This window comes from Penicillium angulare (assembly GCF_028827245.1).
Source record: "Penicillium angulare strain IBT 27051 chromosome Unknown utg000001l_segment0_segment0, whole genome shotgun sequence".
NCBI classification, from domain to species: domain Eukaryota; kingdom Fungi; phylum Ascomycota; class Eurotiomycetes; order Eurotiales; family Aspergillaceae; genus Penicillium; species Penicillium angulare.
The window spans coordinates 3,573,899-3,598,936 of record NW_026623160.1 but is presented as its reverse complement, the minus strand read 5'-3'; the positions used below and the strand labels follow the sequence as shown (position 1 = coordinate 3,598,936).

At 47.0% G+C, this 25,038-nt stretch overlaps 8 protein-coding genes across 8 annotated transcripts; 3 read left to right on the top strand and 5 right to left on the bottom strand.

Annotated features, from left to right (window-relative positions):
- Window positions 1-1,000: 1,000 nt before the first annotated feature.
- N7478_001271 (uncharacterized protein) lies at window positions 1,001-2,015 on the bottom strand (the record flags this gene model as incomplete). Its single annotated transcript, XM_056917486.1, has 2 exons — window positions 1,001-1,487; window positions 1,555-2,015. The coding sequence occupies 2 exons, from the start codon at window positions 2,013-2,015 to the stop codon at window positions 1,001-1,003; spliced, it is 948 nt and encodes a 315-aa protein (XP_056785366.1).
- A 1,036-nt stretch (window positions 2,016-3,051) lies between these two features.
- Window positions 3,052-4,043, top strand: N7478_001270 (RTA1 domain-containing protein; the record flags this gene model as incomplete). Its single annotated transcript, XM_056917485.1, has 3 exons — window positions 3,052-3,202; window positions 3,272-3,514; window positions 3,589-4,043. The coding sequence occupies 3 exons, from the start codon at window positions 3,052-3,054 to the stop codon at window positions 4,041-4,043; spliced, it is 849 nt and encodes a 282-aa protein (XP_056785365.1).
- A 280-nt stretch (window positions 4,044-4,323) lies between these two features.
- Window positions 4,324-7,746, bottom strand: N7478_001269 (ankyrin repeat protein; the record flags this gene model as incomplete). Its single annotated transcript, XM_056917484.1, has 1 exon — window positions 4,324-7,746. The coding sequence occupies one exon, from the start codon at window positions 7,744-7,746 to the stop codon at window positions 4,324-4,326; it is 3,423 nt and encodes a 1,140-aa protein (XP_056785364.1).
- Window positions 7,747-9,149: 1,403 nt separating this feature from the next.
- On the bottom strand, window positions 9,150-11,946 carry N7478_001268 (uncharacterized protein; the record flags this gene model as incomplete). The annotated part of the gene is made up of 2 exons (XM_056917483.1): window positions 9,150-11,261; window positions 11,371-11,946. 2 exons carry the CDS (start codon window positions 11,944-11,946, stop codon window positions 9,150-9,152), a joined length of 2,688 nt encoding a protein of 895 aa, XP_056785363.1.
- Window positions 11,947-13,793: 1,847 nt separating this feature from the next.
- On the top strand, window positions 13,794-15,441 carry N7478_001267 (aminotransferase-like domain-containing protein; the record flags this gene model as incomplete). The annotated part of the gene is made up of 3 exons (XM_056917482.1): window positions 13,794-14,300; window positions 14,457-14,842; window positions 14,988-15,441. Coding segments are annotated over 3 exons (1,347 nt in total), but the record flags the coding sequence as incomplete, so codon positions are not given.
- A 2,049-nt stretch (window positions 15,442-17,490) lies between these two features.
- On the top strand, window positions 17,491-20,390 carry N7478_001266 (glycoside hydrolase family 55 protein; the record flags this gene model as incomplete). Its single annotated transcript, XM_056917481.1, has 2 exons — window positions 17,491-17,728; window positions 17,788-20,390. 2 exons carry the CDS (start codon window positions 17,491-17,493, stop codon window positions 20,388-20,390), a joined length of 2,841 nt encoding a protein of 946 aa, XP_056785361.1.
- Window positions 20,391-20,926: 536 nt separating this feature from the next.
- Window positions 20,927-22,542, bottom strand: N7478_001265 (Zn(II)2Cys6 transcription factor; the record flags this gene model as incomplete). The annotated part of the gene is made up of 2 exons (XM_056917480.1): window positions 20,927-22,455; window positions 22,509-22,542. The coding sequence occupies 2 exons, from the start codon at window positions 22,540-22,542 to the stop codon at window positions 20,927-20,929; spliced, it is 1,563 nt and encodes a 520-aa protein (XP_056785360.1).
- Window positions 22,543-24,027: 1,485 nt separating this feature from the next.
- On the bottom strand, window positions 24,028-24,777 carry N7478_001264 (uncharacterized protein; the record flags this gene model as incomplete). The annotated part of the gene is made up of 1 exon (XM_056917479.1): window positions 24,028-24,777. One exon carries the CDS (start codon window positions 24,775-24,777, stop codon window positions 24,028-24,030), a length of 750 nt encoding a protein of 249 aa, XP_056785359.1.
- Window positions 24,778-25,038: the final 261 nt, after the last annotated feature.

The following is a 25,038-nucleotide window of genomic DNA, read 5'->3' as shown; positions in this document are numbered from 1 at the left end:
GTTGAAATATTGGTGGTTGATAGTAATGATAGATTGTTTGCAACAATCATCATGGTATCTCGTGCTAGGCAGCTGTTTCAATTTTGCAGCTCCGCAGATTGAAGTTGCAACTTTTATATCGGGATTTTTAATAAGCCATTCAGGAATCAAAGACCAGTATAGTTTTAAATTATTAGTATAAAACAAATAAGTGTATACTACCTGAAGGGGTAAATGATCGCCCTCGATTATCCTTCTATTGCACCCAGAGCAAGCACAAACGTCCAAGCGAAATGTCAATGATATTTTGTCCGTGCAATGAATGAATGCCAAAAATAATGTCAACTTTTAATCGGTTATATATGATCCCTAAACAGATTCTCAAGCTTGAAATGGTAGAATGTGTGTCATAACAAATTAGTCACCTCAATTTGTGTGCAGGGGTATGGGTATTTAGCGCCCGTTCTGCGAACACTTGAATCTCTGACTCTTGTTATTTTTGTCGATTCCACGAAAAATGGAGTATTTTGCATAAGTAGTGACGTGGCTCGAGTATCTGATTTTTGGAGAATATGAAGAATTATACTATGGTATCGGCGAAGATGTCATTGGCCAATTCGAGCAAGCAGGCTATCCTCTCCAGGAAACTAATGCCGTTGGCTAAAAACTTTTGTATTTGGTGGCTGGGTTAGAGTATGGGCCTGCATGGCATTGGTTCCGGGTGCTCCGGGCTAAGGGGCTTGATCCTATGGCCAAATACGAAGAAGGGGAAAACTTCAATTGATATTGAAGTGAAGAAAATTGATAACTTCAAGTGGCAGTGGGAGAAAGAACAAAAGTCAAAGGCAGCAACTGTTTCTGAATGAATAGTCATACTATCAACTTGAAGACTCTTGCTATCATCGGCTTTTGATAACATTTGAACTCCAAATTTCAACATCTAGAAAACAGTTTCTATCATGAAGGTTTATAAGTGAACGAAATACACAGTTAGGATATCTAATCTCAAGACCAAAAACATTCATCGTCGCCGATAAACCCACTGTTTCGGCCAAACAAGCCACTCCTCAAATCCAGGCTGTAAATTATTCTCAATATCCTCCAACAATTGCCACGCAAGTCCATCCATATACCAAACTTGATCAACAAGTTGCACAAGAACGCAATAATGAGCCAATATAACCAGGGCAGCAGGCTCGGATGCCTCCAAATCGTCATGAAACTGTTTGCTGAGCGGGTGCGCAAACAAGAAGATTATTCCACATTCCATATGCATTCCAGCGATCTCTGCCGCTCGAAAAGAGCGTTCGAGTGATTCAAGGGCTGTTTTGTAGTCCTTTCGACGCTCTGGTGGATTATTAATCGTCTCGGAGCCGTTTCGATCTTCGTACGTAGTATTTGATCCTGGGCCTGGTAGCGGGAATACATAGTTATCGATGAGATTATGTAGTCGGGAAGCTTGGACCCAGGTATCGGGTGGAAGTAAAGATTGTGATGTTTGCGAAATGCTGTTCAAGTCAGTCAGGTTTTTCTTAGTCGACAAGTAGTAAATCTGCCGATGGGAAATAACCTTACCTCGGAATTATTTCAGGGTCTACAAGCCAAATTCCATTGACAAGAGGTGCAAGCTGAGTCTTTCGAATAGAATGTAGGAAAGGCCCCATTAGAGCCTGTAAACCCTTCACACTTGCGAAAGCCTCAATCAGATTCGAGATAGGAGCCGGCCATCTGCCGGTGCCTGATCTAATCGCAACGGCAAGAAGATACACGTTGATTATACTAGTAAAGCAAAAGACCGGTTGCCAATTTTTAGGATCTACAGGCGAGGTAATGAGTTCTCGAAACTCTACCAAACCAGTGGATATATGATAGGCTGCAATTTTGACATACTTTTCCTTCTGTTGTGGAGTTGGAAGAAGATATGCGCGGTGCAAGGCAGCAAGAGCTAAGATACCATGCATGAGGTATTTGTTTGTATAGCCTTCTAATGGAAATATGACTCGCCAGACATGACGTACATCTTCACGACGTGCCATTGTGTTGCAAGTCACGGTGGAAAAATGGTGCATCAATTCCAAATCAAGAGACCAATCATCTGAATTGTGGATGGGGGCGTCATCTTGCCGTGAGCCCGGTAAGATACCAAGTAGATTTAGCCTTTGCTCCACTTCAGTCCCTGAATCAGGTGTACGCTGATAGTCTGAACTAGGTGTGTCTGCATATGGGTGAGGGTTGGTCTGCGGCTGTGTCTGTGTTTGGCCCTGTATATGTGTCTGTGTTTGGGGCTGAGTAACCGGCGATACGGTAGACGCGGGTGTCCCAGCGTCCGCGGTAATCGACTCAGCTCGAGCAACATATTCACAGTGAACATTATGTTTGGCGCAGTTAGTGCATGGGTATCGTTCGTCGCACTACTGAATCATGAGAAGAAGTTCGGATCAATCGGGTAGCTGGTAGCTGGGTAGCTGGCCGGGTAGAAAAAACCTTTAATCTCCGCGCCTTGCATTGGGGACATCCATTGCGGCTCTTTCGGTGTGTTCTCCGCGGTCCCATTGTATAAAGTGGCTCGGGAGCTTAGTTTTAAGGTGAGAATGGGGGTCCTGCAGAATATTAAGTCAGATTCGAATACGGGTACGGAGGTTCGCGGATACGGATACGGATTCGACTCGGCTCCACGCTAGCCGCGCCCCACATTGAACCGTTATAGGTTTAAAGAAGTGAGAAAAGTTCTATTTCAAGTACAATAATCTTCTTTAGATGACTGCCTAAATGCTGGAATAGATTCTCCGAAACTCTAGCTTGTAGATCCAATCCATATCCACCAATTACGTTGACTGTATAGATCTAAACTACCTGGATGGGCAAGATCCCCACGGACCTCGCCTTGTAAGCCGACCCTACAACCGAGTGGATCTAGATTAATTTAGTGCTTGGCACGGCCAGGTAACGTGGCTGAGAACATGGATACGCTGCGGACTTTGATTGAATATTTTTAAAGCCGATATAAAGATCCTCCCATCCCCTTTCCTCAATTAAGATGTACATCCCACGTCAATTCCAACAAACCCTACCATGAATCGCGACAACCTTTACGGGTATGAGCCCTCCATAGCGGCGGGTGTCATCTTTATCATCATTTTCGCGGCTTCAACACTCTATCACCTATGGCAATTAACGAAAGCACGATGCTGGTACTTCATTCCCTTCGTGATAGGTGGAATCTGTATGTTATCCCATACTTCAGTCTTCCCCTTCAAAGAATTTACCCAAAGTGCTAATACAAAACAAATAGTCCAAGTCATCGGTTACATCTGCCGAGTCATCGCACATAATAATCTCAGCTCCGTCCCTATCTACGCTATGCAATCAGTTTTGATTCTCCTGGCTCCACCACTATACGCTGCATCGGTATACATGGTTCTCGGAAGACTGGTGCGTTATCTACACGCCGAAGAACTAAGCGTTGTCCCCGTGAAATGGATGACGAAGATCTTCGTCTCAGGCGATGTATTCTCTTTCCTACTCCAAGCAGGTGGTAAGTTCACTCTCCAATCAACACCTTCCAAATCAACAATGATTCAATCCAGATGTTAATATCCGATTTCATAGGTGGCGGCTTAATGGCCAGCAAGAAAACCAGCACCCGTAACCTGGGTTCCAATGTCGTGATCGGTGGATTGGTCGTCCAGCTCCTCTTCTTCGGCTTCTTCGTCATCGTCGCTGCAATCTTTCATTTCCGTATCAATAGAAGTCCCACAGCTAAAGCCTCTTCGGAACGCCATATGGCTGTTGGAAAGGGCTGGAAGCAGCGCAATTGGGCTACAGTGCTTTTGGCACTGTACATTGTTAGTGCGCTTATTTTGATCCGGTCCATTTTCCGTCTCATCGAGTACAAGTATGGATTTGATGGGTATATTATGACGCATGAGGTTTTCTCTTATATCTTTGATGCGGTTATGATGTTCATCGCTATGGTTGTTATGAACGTTTATCACCCCGCTGTTATTATTGGGGATGGAAAGAGTGGCTCGAGCATCTCAGGCTATGAGGGTATGCAACTTTAGATGATGTGGATCATTTGGTATGAACTTATAGATTGTTTCGAATTTTTTAATTGGCATAGCGATTTTATTAAATACGTAGTTTTTTTTTTGTTTTGTCTGACACATTTTTGTGATTTGTATATCATGCATTGACGAGGGAATCCATGCCAGATGAAAGTGGATGCAAAAGATAGTTCAAGTAGGATTCCAAATGACCCAAAAGAAAGAAATTTTTAAATATAGTCATAAATCATGTTATCGTAAAAGAGTACAGCGGCGTATACTCCACATCTCCGGGCACTCATAGTTGTTTTCTTGGAAACCCATTCGCCAAAACATTAGCATCAAGGCCCGACCTCCTCGAGGCAGCAGTACCACGAGTAGAAACAGGCAACAAACTATTCCCATAATCCAACTCCGCACTCCTGCGCGATCTCGCCAGACTAAGAATCTTCTCAATTTCCAACGACTGTGAATTTCCATTTCCATTTCCATCATTCCGTTCGGATGGACCTCTCCGCGATAACATGCGTTTTGCATGGCTGAAGAGATCACCGATATCATCCAATGAAAGCGCAACAAAGACAAGGGGGATTGAAATCGCAAAGCCAATACCAAACGTATATTTTGCGACGTATCCAAGGGTTAGATCATTGAATGCTTTCATGTTGATAGTGAAAATGGATGTTATGAAGGATAATGGCAGGAAGACAATTGTGACGATAGTGAAAACCATGATCGTCTTGCTTTGTCGGGATGTTCCAGCTGCCTGGTCACGGGCGAAACGGGCCTCGAAGGCATTAGCATGTTTTTGCTTGAGATCAAGCAAATCGGTAATAGAGTGATAGATTCGTTCGGCCTGTTTATCCATGCGGTCGAGATCTTTGAGGTGCATATCTATCATACGCTGTTGATCTTTGAAACGCTTTTTAACCTCGTACTGAGAACGGTGTTGACCCTGGTAAACTTCACAAATGACCTCTTGGAAGTCGACAAGGACGTGTTTCTGGTGCTCCAAAACAGTGCGGATCATGTTCAGTTCATCGCGGATATCTTTCGTCTCCGCTAGAAGATCAGTTTCTTCGCCGATATCGAGCAAATCGTCGACCCAAAGAGGGGATCCATCTCCGTGACAATACTCATCATCTGAGTCGGGAATTTCTGGCTCCGCGACTCCATTCGGTCCAGATGATGGGCGGTTTTGGGAGAATTTGTTCAATTTTCGGTGACTTTTCAGCCAGCTTGATGCTTGTGCGGAGGCATGGTTGAATCGTTTGAATAGGAGTGTCTCTCGGTCAGTAGCTATACCGATTGAAGATTCGAACATATCTAGGAATTGATATTCGTCATCGCCCAGACGATGTCGGTCAAAAACACCAGAACACCGGTTGGTGATGATAATTGCCAGGTCATAGACAGACTTTACAGGATCGCGAGTTTTGGAATTGATATCCTCAATAATCCCATCTAGCACATTCAGTGGGTCGTTCTTCGGTTGATCCCATCGTTGAGGAAAGCTAGTGACAATCAGGTTTGCTCCTAATATCCACACCCACAGCTGGTCAACCATGAAGATCTTAGGATCGGTTACCAGGCTATCACGCCCAGGGCCTTTTGTTTGGTATCGATATACAACCTGATCTTGGTCACGGCTCTGGGTATCGATATTAGGGTAGAAGAACTGATCAAGCGTCCGGCGAACATGGAGTGAGGTGGTTGAAGATGACAGATGCGCATCAATCAGCATCTCATCACGAGTTCGTGCTCGTTGAATGCTCCGAGGCTGAAAACATAATTTCTCAGCGCGCGAGATAGCCGCCTGCATTTTCTTTCTGCGTTCTTCTGTTTCGAAATGAAGATATGGCATAAACACACAGATATTGCAGGCCGAGGTAAGAGTATGAGGGTCTTTGCATAGACTGGTCGATGATAAATGTGACGCTCCTCGACCTTTATCAGCCATCCCCCATGATCCCTTCGTTTTGGATTCTCCAAGTTTGGGAGTTCCAGGATTACTCCCTGATTTGCCTCGCTTCTGATTGTTGTTGTTCTTGATCTTCTTTGCTGAACCTCCATTCCCACACCCATTCCCTTCATCCATCGAATCAAGTCGATCACCCTTCTTCCCACTGAACCCCTTCTGCTTCTGATACACAGAGCTATTATCAGTAAAAACAGACTGAGCATCCGTCGACGGATCATCCACCTTCTCCTCCTCACGTCGTTTCAGCATCGTCGACCTAGGCGTATTCTGACAAAGCGGCCTCATAAAATGAGAATGAATCTTCTGCCCCCGATGCTGATAGTTAAAGGACTTCTCCAACCCCTTAAACCCATCAACATCATGAGCCCCCTCTTCAATAAAAGACTTCGTCAACAAAGCCTCCACCCACGCCATATTATTAGCCGGAAGATGAATCCAACGAAAATCCGTCGCCCGACTATCATCCGGACTGGGAACAGTAGTAACAGCCTGTTTTCTCGGATTCTCAACATCCCTCCCATACAGCAAATTATAAACACTCATCTTCTGTACCCGATTCTCATTATGAAAATTTCCAAAATCAACAACTGTACTCTCAAAAGCAGCAGAAGCACTCTTGACATCCTCAGAAAGCGACTCAACATTATTAAACGGAGCCAACAGCAAAACAATATCCCGTCTCTTGAACTGCGCCGCTCGAAGAAAAGGCGTAGATCCAAAATTATCACGAACCCTTCTCTTCAAATCTGCCCGTTCAAGCAAACACTTCACAACATCGGTATGTCCCCCTTGTGCCGCAAGATGTAAAGCCGTAACCCCATTCAAAAGCTGACTATTAATATGCGCACCTGCACGAAGCAATATCCTCACTATCCCTTCACATCCTTTATCACAGGCATTATGCAACGGTGTCCAACCACCATCACTACACGCATTAACCGACGCCTCATGCAAGAGCAACAATTGCACAATATCCGTCCGATCATGCGCAGTAGCAACATGTAATGCCGTTTTTCCTCTCAACTCAACCGCATCAATCTCTGCTTTCCTTCCATTTCCATTCCCTGAATGATTCCGCGAAGAACCAGAATTCCCAAGTAAAAGTTCCGCCAAGTGCCAATTACCCGTAGCACAGGCCCAATGCAACGGCGTCCTCCCAAGCTCATCAACAGCATTAACATCACAACCTCCCCTCAAAAGAATCCCCACAACACTCTCATCCCAACCAAACCTACACTCCCTATCAGCCGCAAGATTATGCAACGCATTCCTCCTCCTCAAATCAACCGCATTAACATCCGCCCCTCTACCAAGAAGCAACACCAAAAGATCCACATGATTTTTCCACGCAGCAGTCATAAGCGCGCTCCGTCCCTCTTTATCCGCAGAGTCGGGCGAAGCACCTGCACCAAGCAATAACCGGGCAATGTGGCAGTGATCACGATCTACAGCGCGCAGGAGCGGCGAGAAGCGGTCATTACTATGTGTATGAGGTAGAGGCAGATCTGGTTTTGCGCCGTGAGAGAGGAGGTATTCAGTTGCTTTTATTTTGTTGCGTTCTGCGCTGCGCATTAATGCTGTGCGGAGGAATGTGTCGGTTAGTTGGTTTTGAGAGGCTGCGAGAGTGAGGATTGTTTCTAGGGCGTTTATGTCGTCATTTTCTGTTGCGCGGAGGAGTCGGGGTTCGAGGCGTTCGTGGTTGGGGTTGTCGCTTGTTATGCTTGAGCGGGAGGGAGGCATTTTGGCGTTTTCTTAGCCGATGCGATGCGATGGATGATGGGAATAATTATATTTCTGTGAATTGTTTGTGTTTGGGTTTGCAGTGCGTTATTCGAACATTGTGACTGGTGGTGCTTGATTGCTGAGAAGGTGGTAGCTTTGTCCCCTTTTTTTCTTCTTTGATTTCCCCAGAGTGAAAAGGAGTGGATAAGATAAAAGATAAAGATAGCGGAGGATTTGAGACAATAAGCTTAAGATTCTTCAATGTTCAGCCAATCTGAGAATAGACCAGACTAAATTAGGTAAGAGGGATCAATCAGCTTGAGGGATTAGTCTATTCTTTACATGGCAGGATCAAGGATGTTGGTGTATTGTTACAACAGTTTTTCGTTATAATGAGGGGCCGAATAGGGACCCTGTTTGGTGTGGCGCGAGCCTCGTATTCAATGCTGCTGTGCCTCCTTTTTTGTGGGTTGATGCAGATCGGCGCACTACCCGATTGTGTCATTCACGTTTTGTATACTTGCATTACGCTACATAGACCAGATGAGACAGTACTAGAATTATTGGCGAAGAATGGATGTCTATATGAGGTCTAATATTATAGATACCTACTTGATCGGTAGTACAAAGAAGTAAGCTAATTATTGGTATCTATACACACCGGGGCTTTCCTGTCTGGACTGCCGCTGCTTTGGATCAGGTTCATGACAACATGATCATTGACCAGCTTAGGCCGCTCAGGCTCGTACTCAATTCTACTCAGTGATCATAAAGCGGCGAGGGCTGAGCACTGGAACGGAAAAGGAACGCCAAATATGCTACCAAAACTTGAATCTATCTACATTGAATGTCCCGGTCCAGTCCCATGGTTAGATCAAGTCTACATCTACTCAAATAGGAAGAAACACAACACGAACATCTCTTCCATTATACAGATATTAGGATCTCTGTTTTCTATCAGGCAGTCTCCGGAGGATCAAAATAAAATAGTAGAGGAAAAATATTACGAGAAGCAGGGGGAATCCAGCACAGAAAAAAGAAAAGAAAGAGAAAAAGAGAACAGAAGCCCTGAAAAACACAAGGAACACGTCCTCCACCGGAGATGCTGATGCTGATATGCTGATATGCTGATAATTATGATAATGCTGTGCCTTCTTCCATGCGTCCCCGGTACATTAAATGGTTTGCTTTTTATTCTCCTCGCTTCCATGTGCATATCGCGCCTTTTCCAACCGAGTGAGTTCATGTCAAAAAAAATGCGCCTATCAACAAACAGTCCAAAAATAAGGAAAGAAAAGAAACATTGGGAAAAAGGAAAGCATCAGAGGATCGTATAGGATCCGGGTTGTCGTGGTTGAATAAGACCACGATGCTGGGAGAACCAAAGATACAAAACAATAGTGTGGGCGGAAGACTTATGCTTAGTGCTTGCGGCCCTTGTCCTTCTTAGGGACTTCCCGGAGGATATCGTCGAAACTCATGTTCGGGTTGAAGCGGCTAATGGGGCGAGCGGGGGGTTCAATGGGAGCGATACCAGCAGGCAGGGGGAGGGCCTCCAATCCAGGGTAGATGGAATGACGGTGCTCTGCCCGTGCACCGGCGGCGGGAGAGCGTTGCCGGGGAATGGCGGGAGGAGGTGGTGTTAAGCCACCGTTAGGAATTTGCATATGACCAGGTTGTTGCTCTGAAGAGGATCCAGTCGAGGACTGCTGAGCTTGGTAAGGGGATGAGATGGAAGATTCATTCTCTTCCCAACCATCTTCCACGGGCGCAGAGGGCCCAATAAGAGCACCGTCCTCGGCCCATTGTTCAGCCACCTGCCAGCAGTGACTACGGCGATAGACACCTTCCACACCGTTGATAACCACATCAGAGGGGAGACTGACGACACCTGCACCACCTGCGACACCGAACCAGCTGCGAGCGGTCTTGGTGTCGTTCTGAATCCAGGGTGCGCCACCACGAGGAGCAATGCAAAGGAAGTACTCAACAGCGTCATTGTAGCGAATCTCAGGAACATCAACAACCAGCATAGGGAGGGATTGAATAACAGCGTAAAGGAAAATCCATTGACCGGAGCGCAGATCAATAATGTCATCGAGATTCTTGCCGGCCGCTTGGCGACGCTCAAATTGCATGAAGCTTTCGATGAAGGTGGTGGGTCGCATGCTCTCGCGGGTGTAGGAATCCATCAGAACAGCGTTAATGTCAGAGTTCTTCAATTTCTTGGTTCGCAACTTGCTCTCCTTCTTAGCTTCTAGGGGTTTTCGGTGAAGAACCTGCAACGAAGGCACCCGAGGAACATCAAACGGAATTGGGGGGAGGACAGGTGGAGTGCTACGATCGTACTCGCTGAGCACGTGTCGGAGGGCACGAACAGTCACATCCTTGATGTCCGTAGAAGAGCTGTCGCCGCCCGCGCCGGACGCATCGATGGTACGGGTTGTGAGAGCGGAGCGGTCAACAAGCAGGTCGTAGAGATCAGTGAAGTCATGATACAAGTCCAGCAAGAGCTGACGGTTCAATCCACTCTCTTCAAATTCGTTCTTCTTTGAGCGAGCCTTAGGAGGCCAGCTGCCGTACTTCTGTCTGTAGAACTGCATGGTGAAGCGACGGAATTCGAGGAAGCTAGCCTTCCAGTTCTTGAATCGGATGACCTTACTTTCGATGGAAGTTGTGGAGTTTGCGAATCCGGAGAAGACGGATGGGAAATCGAAATCCTCCAGTTTGGAGTATAAACCACGCAGGCGGGTGTCGAGATCGATGAAACCTCTTTCCAGGCGCTTTTGCGTCACTGGGTGAATAAAGGTGAATTTCGGGCTTCGCAGCTGCTTGATCTCGTCCAACTTTCCAACACCGTGGACAAATCCCTCCACGTAGAGAGGGAAGTAACGTAGCCGCTCACCAAGAACAATAGCCTCAATTGTCTTCTCGCGACTTTTGCGAACATCGGCAAGACGCAGTTCATCGCAGTAGTTGCTGAAACTGGAAGTGGCGGTTTCACCAAAGTTGGAGCCATCCAGGTTGGAGAACTCGAATCGAGCCAGGAGAACAGCAACATCCATGAAAATGCTGAAGAGGGATGAAGACTTGGGGCTGGCAATGAGCGATTGGCCGAGTAGGAAAGCAAACAGATTGCGGAACAACAACAGGGTCTCTGAGTCTTGTTGGGTCAAGCGGCATTGTGGGTTGGATACGTCGCTGTCGAGGGGAATCGGCAAGTAGAGGTGGATTTCCTGGACCTCATCTGCACCATCGTCGAAAGCCATACGTTGGCTGCCCGAGCTATCGTTGTCATTGTCTGCTAACCGTTCCTGCGGGGTCAATGGAGGAGATATCGGGCTCATGAGGGAGAGGGTGCGAGTTGGCTGTTCGAGTCCATTCGTTTTCGCATCTGTGCCGCGGGCGAGGTATGTGAGAGAGGGAGATTCGGCAAAGATTGTTGAATCGACTTTGAAGGAGGGCGAACGGCCGGTGTTTTGAGGAAACAAGTAGACATATGTATCACCTTGCTCGTTCCACAATTCTTGGATCTTCCCGATCATTCAAGTCAGCAAGTCAAGAGAAGAAGAAAAAATATGGAAGTATCCGAGGGGCAAAAAGGGCTCTCGTGTTTAATCCCCCATGGGTTGATTGACATACCTGTTCGCCTCTTATAAGTGGTCCAAGATCATATACCACCTTTTGGTCTAATCCAGCAATCCAAGCGCTTGGCAGCAATGGTGCCAACGGCCGCTTATCCATTGAACTGGCTCGTGACCGAGCACCCATTCCCGGCATCCAACTCCTTCGCTTCGATGGGGTACCTGGTCTCGAGTCCGGTGCAGCGCCCGGAATCACCAAACCCGCGGAACTGGAGGGACGGCTCATTTCCCTACCCCTGCTCTGTGGTCGTCCAGTAGTCGGAGAGCTGGGCGCGCTGCTCGCCAGATCATGGTTCACGGAAAGTAACGAGGGAGGTGGCGGAAGACTCTCCAAGTCGAAATCCAGGGGCGCATTGGGGACGGTTCGAGGTTCGTTAGAGAAGACAGCATTGGGAGTTGAGACGTGACGAGTTGGTCGGGAACTGCTGCGTTTTCGGCGGTCACTTGCAGAGTCGGATGGATTGAAACTAGGGGATGGACCGGGTGAGGGACCAGGTGAATTCTGGTCCTTGTGGCTGCCCAGAGAGAACAGAGACGAGATGCGCTTCGCCGATTTAACGGGAGCCGACAACATCTTTTCGGATGTTGAATTTGAGGGTAAGGTTTTAGGAGGGTGGGTATAGAGGAATAAGGAGGTCGAAGTTTGAATAGGGCGCAGGGCAAAGAGGAAGAGGTGAAGTTAGGCCCTGCGACGCATGGAATGAGGCAAGTTGCTGAGAGGTAGATTTGGGAGAGGGGGGCAGGGTTGGGTTCGGGGAATGGATCGGCAGGAGGGATTGGAAGAATGGCAGGGAGAGACGGTAGAGCCGTAGGGAATGAGAAGCCCGCACTGAAGACACACACAGACTGTGAGAGAGGAAGTCAAAAGATCTCAATCAGGGGAAGAAGTGGTTTAAGGAGAAATTCAAGATCATTAAACTCTTGATTTTTTTTCTCTCTCTTATTGTAATAAATTTAATTTTCTCTTGATTTTTCCAAGACTAAAGAAGAAAAGCGCCGTAACGGGTTCTTCGATCCGGTTCCTTCTTATGCCAATAATAGCTCTTCGCAGGCCCCAAGATGGAGTTCCTTGGCTGTGCAGGTCACAGTGTGGATCCCCCAAATATCCAATAAAATACAATACGGTATTTGCTGGGTTTATGATGGGTTCATTGTGGTAGTGAAGATTGAAATTATGGAAAGATGTAAAAAAAAAAAATTGATGTGTCTATTATTTAATTACAAACTCGAACTTGAATATAGAACTATAGAAAAAGGAGGGAGTATTGATGTTCAAATTCTCATGAATGTATTTCTATATCGATCCTAGTTCAAATATTGGGGGCCAAGCTAGGCTGATCACGATTCTATTCATAGTTTATGTACAATGCATATAATATAGCCTGGGTTGACGTTGATCCTAGCAAAGTTGACCGTTGTCGGACCCCGGGGCTGTGGCTGTACGAAGTATAAAACCAGCAAATACCATACATTTCGATATGGATTTCACGGAGCAACAGTCTCAGTACTAAGTATAAATTACTATGCCCAGTTGCCAAGGGTCACGGATGCTGCATCTGTCACCGAAATAGACAAAAAATATATTGCAACCCACGAGAACTTGAAATAGTCAACAGACATATTTGGAGACATGTAGGTATGCTGTGGCGGTAAAAACCCCGTAGCTTTCGCTTCTCAGGACAAATTACTAGTCGATTTCAATCCGAGTCTTCCATTTTCAAGTTCCTTGCCTGCGCTAGCACCTAGAATGCTGGGAGCATCCAATTGGATGGGATTTATACGCCACGCTTGCTTGCCGCATTGACCCGACCGAGGCTTACCCGAGTAAGTAACGGGGCAACGGGGTGCTGTTTGTTATTCAAATGTCAAAAGTATATTACTATCTAGCCAGTGTTACCCGCTGACTGGGTCAATAGGGAGAACTGAGACATCTGCCACATCCAAACTGTGGAAAAGCTTGTCTATGGTGCACGATATACCCAATATATCCACAATGAGGTAATGACTCAAATTACTATAAATTTTTGAGCATTAGGCCACCGAATATAATGTACAATGTTCAGATATACCCGTAAGTAAAATGGCACGGTTAATGTTTCTTATGTCGCACCAGATATAGTGGTGCCTGTGCCTGTGCCTGTGCCTGTGCCTGTGCCTGTGCCTGTGCCTGTGACTATGTCTGTACCTGTCTGTACCTTGTCCCTGTTTCGCACGCAATTCACGGTTTGGTTCCGCACTCGCTTCCACACATTGCCCGATCTCGGATCCGCGCAAACTATCGTGGAAAAACAACTGCTAGTACCGCCATCGCGATCGGCAATCGTAATCTGTACGCTTGTCACCTGTGATTATCCTGACTCAGGCTGACAGATTACTTCTATTTGCCTAAACCGGTTACCCACAAATACTGCACAATCCAGCCAAGCCCATCCAGCCCACCTATCAACCATGTCCATTCCTACCAACAAGATTGATCTACTCTGCGGTTGGCCTAACCCCGCGCTCCTCCCCGCTCCTGATCTTCTCCGCTCCGCCAGTGATGTGTTGACCGTCCCTTCTATCGCCCACCCAGCCTTACTCTATGGACCCGATGAAGGCTGGGAGCCTCTTCGAACCCACATCGCTCAATGGCTAACAACCTTCTATCAACCCTGCGCCCCTATTTCGCCCCAACGCATCTGTATCTCGGGCGGAGCTAGCCAAAACCTCGCTTGTGTACTACAGGTCTTTACTGACCCGATCTACACCCGGAATGTCTGGATGGTCGATCCCACATTCCATCTCGCGGGCCGCGTGATAGATGACTCTGGCTTCGCTACCCGGGTACGTGGCGTGCCTGAGGACGAGGAAGGGCTTGATCTAGATTTCTTGGAGGGCGGATTACGAACCGCAGAGGAGAAGGCTACCACGGATGGAAATACAGAACCGGTAATTGCACATGCTAATACCAGTCTCTTCAATGTTTCAATCATTGAAAATACAGTGTTGTGGGCAAACATACATACACATGTATAATTGCTCTGCACACAGTATTATAAATAAATTAATAAAAAATATCTCAACTAACGCGGTGCATACTTACAGAAGATGAAACCGCCCAGACCTTGGCGCAAAACATACAAACACATCGTGTACTTGGTGCCTACCTTCGCTAATCCCTCTGGCAAAATCATGTCGCTGGGTCATCGAGAACGACTCGTGAGGATAGCACGGCAATATGATGTTCTCCTGGTCTCAGATGATGTATACGATTCATTACAGTGGCCATCTACAGAAGGCGATGAAACAACATCAACCGAGCATTCACTCTTTCCCCGACTAATTGACGTGGACCGGTACCTTGATGGTGGCCCAATTGACGAATGGGGCCACGCACTAAGTAATGGCAGCTTCAGTAAATTGATTGGGCCTGGAACCCGTACCGGATGGGCAGAGGCATCTGAAAAGGTTGCCTACGGGTTATCGCAAGTGTACGTTGCCTTCCACTCCACTCCATGAGGCTAGAAATCTTTACAGCCTACATCATTCGTGTTGTTACCTAGTAACTAAAACTGAATCTGCACTACTACTCTGGCCTTATGCACGAACGTGGATAAGCTGACGGAAGTGAAACAGAGGATCCTCCCGCAGCGGTGGAGCACCATCCCAACTATGCGCAGCGATAATATCCTCGTTAATCTCGACTGGATTCCTAGAATCTCACATTCGCGACACACTCCGCGTATCCTACAACGAAAGATACCATCTAATGATATCCTCTATCAAAAAACACCTAGTACCACTTGGAGTCACCCTGCCCGCTATCACCAGCACATCCCGCGTGGCAGGTGGATACTTTATCTGGATTACGCTACCGAGCCCCTTATCCGCGGCGAGTGTAGTCAAGCGGGCTGCGAGCGAGCAAAATCTGCGCTTAGCGCCTGGTGAACTATTTCAAGTGGTTGGGGATACGGAGGCTGATCCGGCTCGGTTCACGAACAATATTCGGCTTTGTTTTGCGTGGGAGGAGCTCAGCCACATTAGTGAGGGGATACGTAGACTGGGAGTTGTTGTGGAGCGGATGGTTTAGTAGATGGGGCAACTCTGGATCTTGTTGCCCTGTGCAGTTTAGTTGTTGGGGTGGGTGGTTCGTTCTAGACAGGGACGCGTGGCCTTGGGGCAAACTAGGCACTAGCCGCGACTGGAGCCTGAGGTGGGTGGTGATGGGGTATACACTTAGAGAGGATTGCGCCCGATGCTAGGTGAATGAGAATCGAATATTTTATGACAATGAAATAATTTCAACTTGAATTTCCAAGGTTGAAGTGTATTTATCTATTCAAGTTGGGAGAATGCCCATGCTATAATATATCCTGGTACATACTCCCCACTATACATCCAGAGGCATATTTTATGCATTTTCATCTCATATACTGCGTACTCATCATCTAAACTCTAAGAAATTTACATATAAGCTTTGATGCAAGGAATAAAGAACAAACTACACAATAGCGCCACAAACTATTGAGATAGTGGTGTTCATGCATAAATAGACCCTTCATTATGCATCTGACCAGGCTAAAAGCAGCCTTAGGGTCACCGCCTCAGGCTGCAACTCCAGCTCCGAAAGCTTGGCCGCAAACCCATCACTTTAGAAGATTCCCCAACACCATAGCCAATCCCAGTCCAGGTCCAAACAATCCATATCAAATCAAGTGCCGCTGTCTGTTTTGTCTATCATCCGTAACTCCGTCATCAAGAATCTCTACGTCTTCGATCCCCGCGTCGTGGAATGTTCATCCATAACACCGCACCCCTGACAACCAAACAATGAACGCGCCCACTGTGCACTCCGAGTCTTGTCCGACCGTTCCTAACTACAGTAACCGATCACTGCGACCATACCAGAGACCTAAATGATCACGCTGAGAATGGCGCTCGCTCTAGATGCAGAGACGGAAATCCCAATCCTACCTCAACCAGTAGAGTAGGCAGGTAATGTGCGACCCGTTCTATTGCTGCAGGGGCAGCGGGATCCACAGAGAAACGCGCTTGACTTCCCATACCAGGGAGGGAAAAAGCAGGGACATGTCCCACAACACATAATCCGGCAAGATCAAGGCGCTAGCGCTAAGTAGACAACCCCTGGAAGATGGATACACACCTCGTCCCTTCCATGCGACGGGAAAAACCCAAGAATGCAAGATCCGGCATACCCTGTTTGGGATCGGGGCAGGGCAATGGTATAATAGCAACGTAGAACCCTGACTCACAACTTTTGATTCCTTTTGCCTCGTTGAATTTATTTGGCGCTGGGTTCTGGATACTGTTCTGCACTTACTCCACTCCACTGGCACTACTATTTGAAGTGCATATCAAAACTTCGCAGATCAATATACTGATCCCGTGCCGGATTTCCACTTTATTGCAAATCGCAACTCCCCTGGGTCCAATCCAGCCAGCTCTTGTTTTTGTTTTCCCTTTTCAACCTATTACTATTTACCCCTGATATCCAGTTACACCAGGGTCCAGTCAACCTGCGACAATCTAGCTCAGTGATTAGCTGCTCCAGCGTTTCAGTTCCTGATTATCGCGTTTCAAGCTCGGCGCCAGTCCCTGGGTGGGGCGTTGTGATTGGTGGGTGTTGACTGAACTACGGCGCCGGCGCGTGCGATAGGCGGAGCCCGGAAGTGATTCAGGCACAATTGTGCAGGGACCAAGTCAAGTCAGCGTTAGTCTCTCCCTTTACTTTTTATTGTTGAATAGGGTCTCTTTCACCAGCAGAGATTCTTTTCTTCTTTTCTTTCTTCCGTTTTCTTTTCTTCATTCATTCTTCGTGGTTGGAGCAACTTGTTCCTGCATTCACTCTTTTCCCCCTCCCTATCGGAGGAAATATAGATCCCAATCTATACAGCCTGGTGCTGCCTTCGTATTCACTCGTTCTGTGAACGCAGTCTTTTCTTGTCTTTCTGCCTATCTTTTTGACTTGGTTGATTTTTCTTCATTTTCAAAGAATCATCCCAGTTTTATTCATTCATCTACAGTACTGGTTACTGAACTGTTTCATCGATATAGGAATTTTCGTCTTTCCATCCGATCTCATACTCCCGCTGCAGGTCCAGCGATATTCATTTTGAAAATGGCCAAGTTTCAATCCTCAATCATGCTATTCTTAGCGCATCTCATTCTGCTCCTGGGTCTTCCGACGGCATTGGTGGGCGCTGTCCCAGTGACCCCGGTCTCCAACGAACTTGAGGTTTCCAAGCGGGCCTCATCCAGCTTCTGGATGGCCAATATCAAGCGCCAGGGTGTCGCTCCCTTCAACAGCAACCCCAAGTACCAGGTTTTCCGTAACGTGAAGGATTTCGGCGCCAAGGGTAAGCTGCAACCCACCTTGAAATACATCATTCATGTATCGTGGCTAATCATATTCTAGGTGACGGCTCTACCGATGATACTGCCGCAATTAACAAGGCCATCTCCTCTGGCGACCGCTGTGGCAAGGGCTGTGACTCTTCTACCACTACGCCGGCTATCGTCTACTTCCCACCTGGTACCTATGTCGTTTCCAAGCCTATCGTTCAGTACTACTACACTCAGATCGTTGGAGATGCTGTCGAGCTCCCCGTTATTAAGGCTGCCGCCGCTTTCGCTGGCATGGCTGTCATTGACGCCGACCCATACGAGGACAATGGTGATAATTGGTTCACCAACCAGAACAACTTCTTCCGCGCTATTCGTAACTTGGAGATCGATCTTACTGCTATGCCGAAGGGCTCTGGTGCTGGTATCCACTGGCAGGTGGGACAGGCAACAAGTCTTCAAAACATCAAGTTCAACATGGTCAAGGGTGGCGGCGATGCGAACAAGCAGCAGGGTATCTTCATGGACAACGGTTCCGGTGGTTTTATGTCCGACCTGACCTTCAATGGTGGTAACTACGGCATGTTCCTTGGAAACCAGCAGTTCACTACTCGCAACCTGACCTTCAATGACTGCAACACCGCTATCTTCATGAACTGGAACTGGGCATGGACCTTCAAGTCTGTTACCATCAACAATTGCGACGTCGGTTTGAACATGTCTACTTCACCTTCTAACCAGACCGTCGGTTCCGTCATGATGCTCGACAGCAAGCTGACCAACACCCCCATTGGAATCGTCACTGCCTGGTCTCAGAAGAGCATTCCCGTCGGTGGTGGTACTCTCGTCTTGGATAATGTCGACTTCTCTGGCTCCAAGATCGCTGTCGCTGGTGTTGATGGCAAGAAGATTTTGGCTGGTGGCTCTGTCGTCCCAAATTGGGTCCAGGGTAACACCTACGCCCCATCCTCCGGTGTCAGTAAGCGTGCCGTCGAGGCCGATGAAGATGTTATTACCGTGACCAAGACTGTTATGCACACTGTCGAGGCTTGCCCCGCCAGCTATGGCTCACAGACCACTCTTGCCTCCAACAGTGTGCCTGTCGGAGAGAGCACCTCCCATGTTACCCCTGTTCTCCCTACTGGCACCGACAGTGCAGACCGATCCATCGCTTCAGTTCCTACAGTGTCCATTCCCGACGTTAACAGCAGCTGGCTCGAGTCTATCCTGGGATCTACTGGTAGCCCCAACACTCAGGCTCAAAACGCCCAGCCCACCACCACGAAGCAACTTACACTCGTTGAGTCCAGCGAGAGCGAGGCAACTGCAGTCCCCACAGGCACTACAACCGAAGCTCACGCCACTCATTCCGCATCAGCCTCGCATGCTGTCAACTCTGGCTCGGGCACTGTTGAAAGCACCGGCACCTGCGCTGCCAACCAAGCCGTAGAGTCCGTTCGCACCCAAACCACCCGCGATGGCTCGAACAAGCCTTCCGACCTCCTGGTAGACGGCGCTGTTTTCGAGAAGTCCAAGCCCCTCTACGAGGATCTTCCCGCCTCCTCCTTCATCAGCGTCAAGTCCGCCGGTGCCAAGGGTGACGGTTCTACTGACGACACCAAGATCATCCAGAAGATCCTCGACAGCGCCACCATCGACCAAGTCGTCTACTTCGACCACGGTGCCTACGTGATCACCGACACTATCAAGGTTCCAAAGGACATCAAGATCACCGGTGAAATCTGGCCCATGATCATGGCCCACGGCGACAAGTTCTCCGACCAAGAAAACCCCATTCCCGCCATCCAAATCGGTCAAAAGGGCGAGTCCGGCTCCGTCGAGATGTCCGACCTCGTAATCATGACCAAGGGCTCCGCCCCAGGCGCCATCCTAATGGAATGGAACGTCGCTGCCTCTTCCCAAGGCTCAGCCGGTATGTGGGACGTCCACTTCCGCATCGGTGGTGCCGCCGGCTCCGGTCTCCAAAGCGATACCTGCCACAAGACACCTAAGGTCAAAACAACCCCTAAGTCCGAATGTATCGCCGCTTTCATGCTTCTGCACGTTACCGAGAAGGCAAGCGCATACCTCGAGAACACCTGGATGTGGACAGCAGATCACGAGCTCGATCTCGCCGACCACGCACAGATCAACGTTTTCACCGGTCGTGGAATCCTCATTGAGTCCCAAGGTCCCGTCTGGCTATGGGGTACCGCATCCGAGCACCACCAGCTATACAACTACCAGGTTTCGAACGCGAAGAACGTCTTCATGGGTCTCATCCAAACCGAGACACCATACTACCAGTCTAATCCAAGTGCTCTTACACCATTTACTCCTCAACCTAAGAAGTGGAATGACCCCGACTTCTCAACATGTACCACTGCCTCGTGCCGCAAGTCCTGGGGTCTAAGAGTTATCAACTCGTCGGATCTCTTTGTCTACGGCGCCGGATTGTACAGTTTCTTTGAGAACTATGCGCAAACCTGCCTTAACTCCGAGGATTGTCAGGAGAATATAGTTGAGGTTGATTGTTCTGATGTTCACATTTATGGTCTTAGTACCAAGGCAGCTGTTAACATGGTTACCTCTTCGAACGGGAAGAGCATGGTTCCTCAACTTCCGAACCAAAGTAATTACTGTTCGACCATTGCGTTGTTCGAGCAGACTGTCTAAGTCTAACCTTGGGTTTTTATTTCGGTGTCAAGATTGGGTGGGTTGTCGTTTCTTCAAGTTCATTTTCATCATATCTTCTTTCTTCTCTTCTTTGCTTTTCTTCTTTTTTCATCATTTGCATGTCCATCTTACTGCCTGTCTGTTCTGTCTTTGAAATAGATAGGTTTTCTTTTCTTCTTTCTTCTGATACGGTGGATTTTCTTGAATTTTGTTTGTACTTGTGACCTCGGAACTTCACAAGATATGGTTTCGCATAGAGGATTGCATGATACCACCGATCTTGCTAAATGCCAACAATAATAGATATGTGACCGAGTAATGAAATCAGTCATACCATTAATTTCTACTCCCTACAATTCCTCAATGTAACATGACATGCTAAAGAATTGAAACATGACAAGTTCGGTATAATGTTTTTCTGACAATTCCAAAAGTAGTAAACCCTTGCCGCTAATATAACATAAACATATACACCAAGCATCACACATAAACATATACATAAACATAAAAATCTCCTGACATCATAAAAGCAATCCTCATAAAAGCATAAAATTGAAATCCTGAGGTCTCTCCCTAGCCAACTGAATCCAAGAACCCGACCTCTCATCCTCACCCCCCATTTCCAAACCCCACCAAATCCCCAAAAACGAAAGAACCCTCGCCCGATCCAACGTCCGACTAAGCCTCATAACATCCCTAAACGCATTCTCCACAAACCTCTGCCCAGCTTTATCCCCTCTCAACTCCGTACCCGCAATAAAAAGCGGCCAAACCAAATCCTGCGCCCACATTCCATTCCTCGTCTCCGAAAGATCCTTAACATGATTCAGAATCCTATCTCTCGAAGCAAAAACATCAACTCTACCACTTTCTCTCAGGACCGGAAAAGCCTGCGCACAATAAACAAGATTGGCATGATAAAACATCCAAACCACAAGCTCGAAGTCATTTCTATCAGAGGCAGTCCAGAAATCGACTTTCTCAGATAATCGAAAACTTTTTATGCGCGCTGATTCGATTTGAGTGAGGATATCTTCAATTTGTGAAAGGGGGAGAGGTGTCTCGGAACGACGTGACGAACGCTCAAGTTGACTTGTTTGATATATTATGCGGATGAAATCTGCGACGGCTGCATCTTCGGTGCTTGTGGGTGCTGTATTGATATTATTTATTACATTCATGTCGTCGAAGGTAGTTAGCTGAGTCCAGACGGATGTAGCATAGAACTCCTGTAAAAGGAACTCTTGAATGCGAAGAAGTTGTTGTTGGAGATATGAGCTTTTTGCATTTGAGTTGACAAGAATAAGTTCGCGAGCGGCTTGAAGATGAATTTTCCATCCAGAAGATTGGGCTTTGAGAAGTTCGTTGTTGCATAAGATTATGACTGATGCGAGGGTCATTGATGCGTCGGGTGTGGATTGTACGATGGAAGACGAAGATGAAGAAGACGAAGCGGTAAGAGTCCCCAGTTCTTTCGCAAGGAGAGATAATGCTTTGTTCTGGTATGCATTTGAGATATCCTGGAACTTGACGAACCACAGATCATGCTGGGGGTATTGCGAAGCCAGATCATGAGCGGCAAGGGCCAGGACGGAAGAAAGCACCGTCTCCGAGTTTTCGGCTAATGGAAGAATAATTTGTCGCCATGGATTCTGGGGCCCATCAATCCACGCTAATCTCTGTGCGACGCGTTCCTTAAACCAGGCTAATAACCGTGACGCATGTGGAGGTCTCGGACCCGATAGACTCAAATCAACAGAAGGCGAACCTAAAAGCGTAGCAGGCGAAGTAGGCTGGATACGTAAAAAGTTCACACCAGACCCTAAACCTAATTGAAGATCACTTGATAAATTTCTCCCATTACTACTGACAAGCATCGAGTTCGATGCATTAGTCTCATGCACCGGGATCGCTTGTCCCTGCAATCTACCACGGCTAGCGACTCCTTGGCCCCATTTCAACTGGAGACCATAGCCAGGACAGTCAAATTTGCGCTTAGCACATTTTGCGCATCCAGGTAGACCGCGATCACACTTTATGCGTCGCCTTTGACAGGTCGGACAGTCTGATTATGGTGTTAGACAGACGCACATGGAGGTGGGGACAACTAACGGTTACCTTTTGTGGGAAGTTGCACAGACCGCTCTGACATGTCCCCATCCGACGGGGTCACGAAGAACCCAGTCAGGAAATGACCGGATCTTTGAGATACGGAGAATAAAGTATGGAGTATGGGGTTCTGCAAGATTTTCTGAACGGTTTTCTGTTTCTTTTCTCACCCGACGTTGAGGCTGAATGAAATCCCGGGGGTTCCAGAATTTTAGTAAGCGGGGCTAATCTTAAATGAGATTAGCGTATTCATGAAAGAGTTTTGATTGGTTAGAATTATTCATACAGTTAATCGCCTGTCTTATCGTCAGGCATAGTTTATGGGATATTGTTGCATTTTCAATGTAATTTCAAAGCAGTGGAAATTGACTTGGTTTCTTCCATTTTGAATTCTCTTGTGCTATCTGGACAGCATAAATGATAAATGGCCACTTGTGAGTTTATCTAACCATATCAAACAACTTAATAATTTTTATACTATACGTAGCTAGATACAGTTGCCTAGTATTACCACTATTCGATATAAAATAATTCCTTTCACCTCCACTAAACTTACTCTTCTTTATATTCTTCCACAATACCATTTCTTCAAGTTTTTCTTACAATTCGATATTTAGTTTTATATCTCATCATTTGCTACCATCTCTATACGTTATACACCGCTATAGTATCTCATTTATTTATTTCCTACTATTCATACAGCTTTGCTGGCCCTCATCTAGTACCCATATACTTCAATGTTAGTGTCATTCAGCATTCGATGTGGGTATCGTCGGATCGAGATCTACTTAACCCGGAAGACTGATAGCCCCCGGCATCATGATCGGGCAATTCAAAGCCCTTTAGCACGAACTGTCAATGAGTCTGGCTATATAAATGGCTATGAAGAGCCACGTACCTCACATCCCGTGTGATGTGTTGGGGTTGCTTTTTCACCTAGAAAATGCATATTATATCCAGAAATTCCATTATTTCATTGATTCTAGTGATAGCTCTTCTCCAGGGCATTCCAGCCCCGGATAATTCTATCCAAAGACTCTTGCAGATTCCTCCGGGGGTTGACACTGACACTGGCGCTGGAAATCCCCGTTGAGCGCTATTGTCCCATACTATGCATCAACCCACACGTGTATCTGGCTGAAGTGCCCTTTTCCTCGTTTCGAGCTCTTGGGCGGCAGTGGAATATAGGTGTAATTTCAACTAGTGAAATAGAATGTATGTTAACCTTTACAGGAGAAAAGTTACTGAGCATCAACAAATTGATAGAATGTCATTGATGCATTTCTAGTGCTAAACAGAAGTGTTATATTCCAAACCCATTATGTATCATCGTGAATAGATGAGAGTTCTTGTCATTTCATATTATTCAAGTTCTAACGTTATTGGAATCAAGGCCTGTGGTAATGACTATCATGATACTTGTCAGTAAACAAGTCACTCACTTTCCACACATTGCGAACACTTTTCGATATGGACGCGCCCTCCCGACCCTCAAATCCAGAGACATAAAATAATTTCGGTGCCAACTCTAACCATAGCCTTTATCGGATTTGAGCGTATTATTTGGCTCCTCGAGCCAGTTCAAAATGCTCTCGATGAGAAAAGGCTGACAGTGTGTGAATCCTAGTAGAGCAACGCGAGGGACCACTGGTAACAGTAAAGGGACCAGTAAAGCACGAGCGAGCGCCTTGGTCAATCTGTTCTTATCTCCGTTGAAGCGCATATTTTTAGAATAACGGGCAAAGGAAGGCTGTAGAGTTTCCACAGCCACCTTCTGGTCAAGGGGGTAAAGATCAGACAAGTCCAGGATCTTCCTGTAACCCTGCGCAAAAATAGGAGCGAGCCAGAAGTAGCTCCCAAGACCATAAATCCCAGTCGTTTCCTCAGGACTGTGTATCTTCCAGTCCCATTTGAGCCAGCTTCTGCGCTGCAAGGATTCGAGTACGAATAAGACAGCCTTGTACACAACGGCTACTGTCAGAAGCTTGACATAATTCAATTCGGATGGGCTCTTAGCCAGCAGCCATAGTGTTCTCACTTGTGCAATATCTAACAGTGTGGTTAGGGAAAGGAATGAGCTGAGCAAGATGGAGGGTCGGGGAGAACGCGAATGGCCAAAAAACCCTAGGGCGGGTATTACTATGGCGGCAATAAGGCATATTGTATCAGTTGCGAATGACAATGTGCGAAGCTCGAATGTATTGAGGCTGGTAATAATTAGGATTGCGAGTCGAAGGGCTGCGTATATAGCTGATACTATCTGCAATTCCCAAGGCATGTCAGTCTCGACACTATCATGAACTACCGGGCCTAGAGGGAACGCACGAGCTTAGTGAATTTGAAGCTGTTGCCGTCTACTGTTATTGGTCGACGAGCGAGAACAACGGCCCGTGGAATTGCCAGTGCGATGAAAATGGCAGACGGTAGTATGGTAAGTATGATTTTCTCGAACTTCAGTCTGAAGTCGAAGTTGTCTCTACACCCTGCCACAACAGGGCCAAAGGAGGTATCATCTACACATATCGGGAATGCCATACTG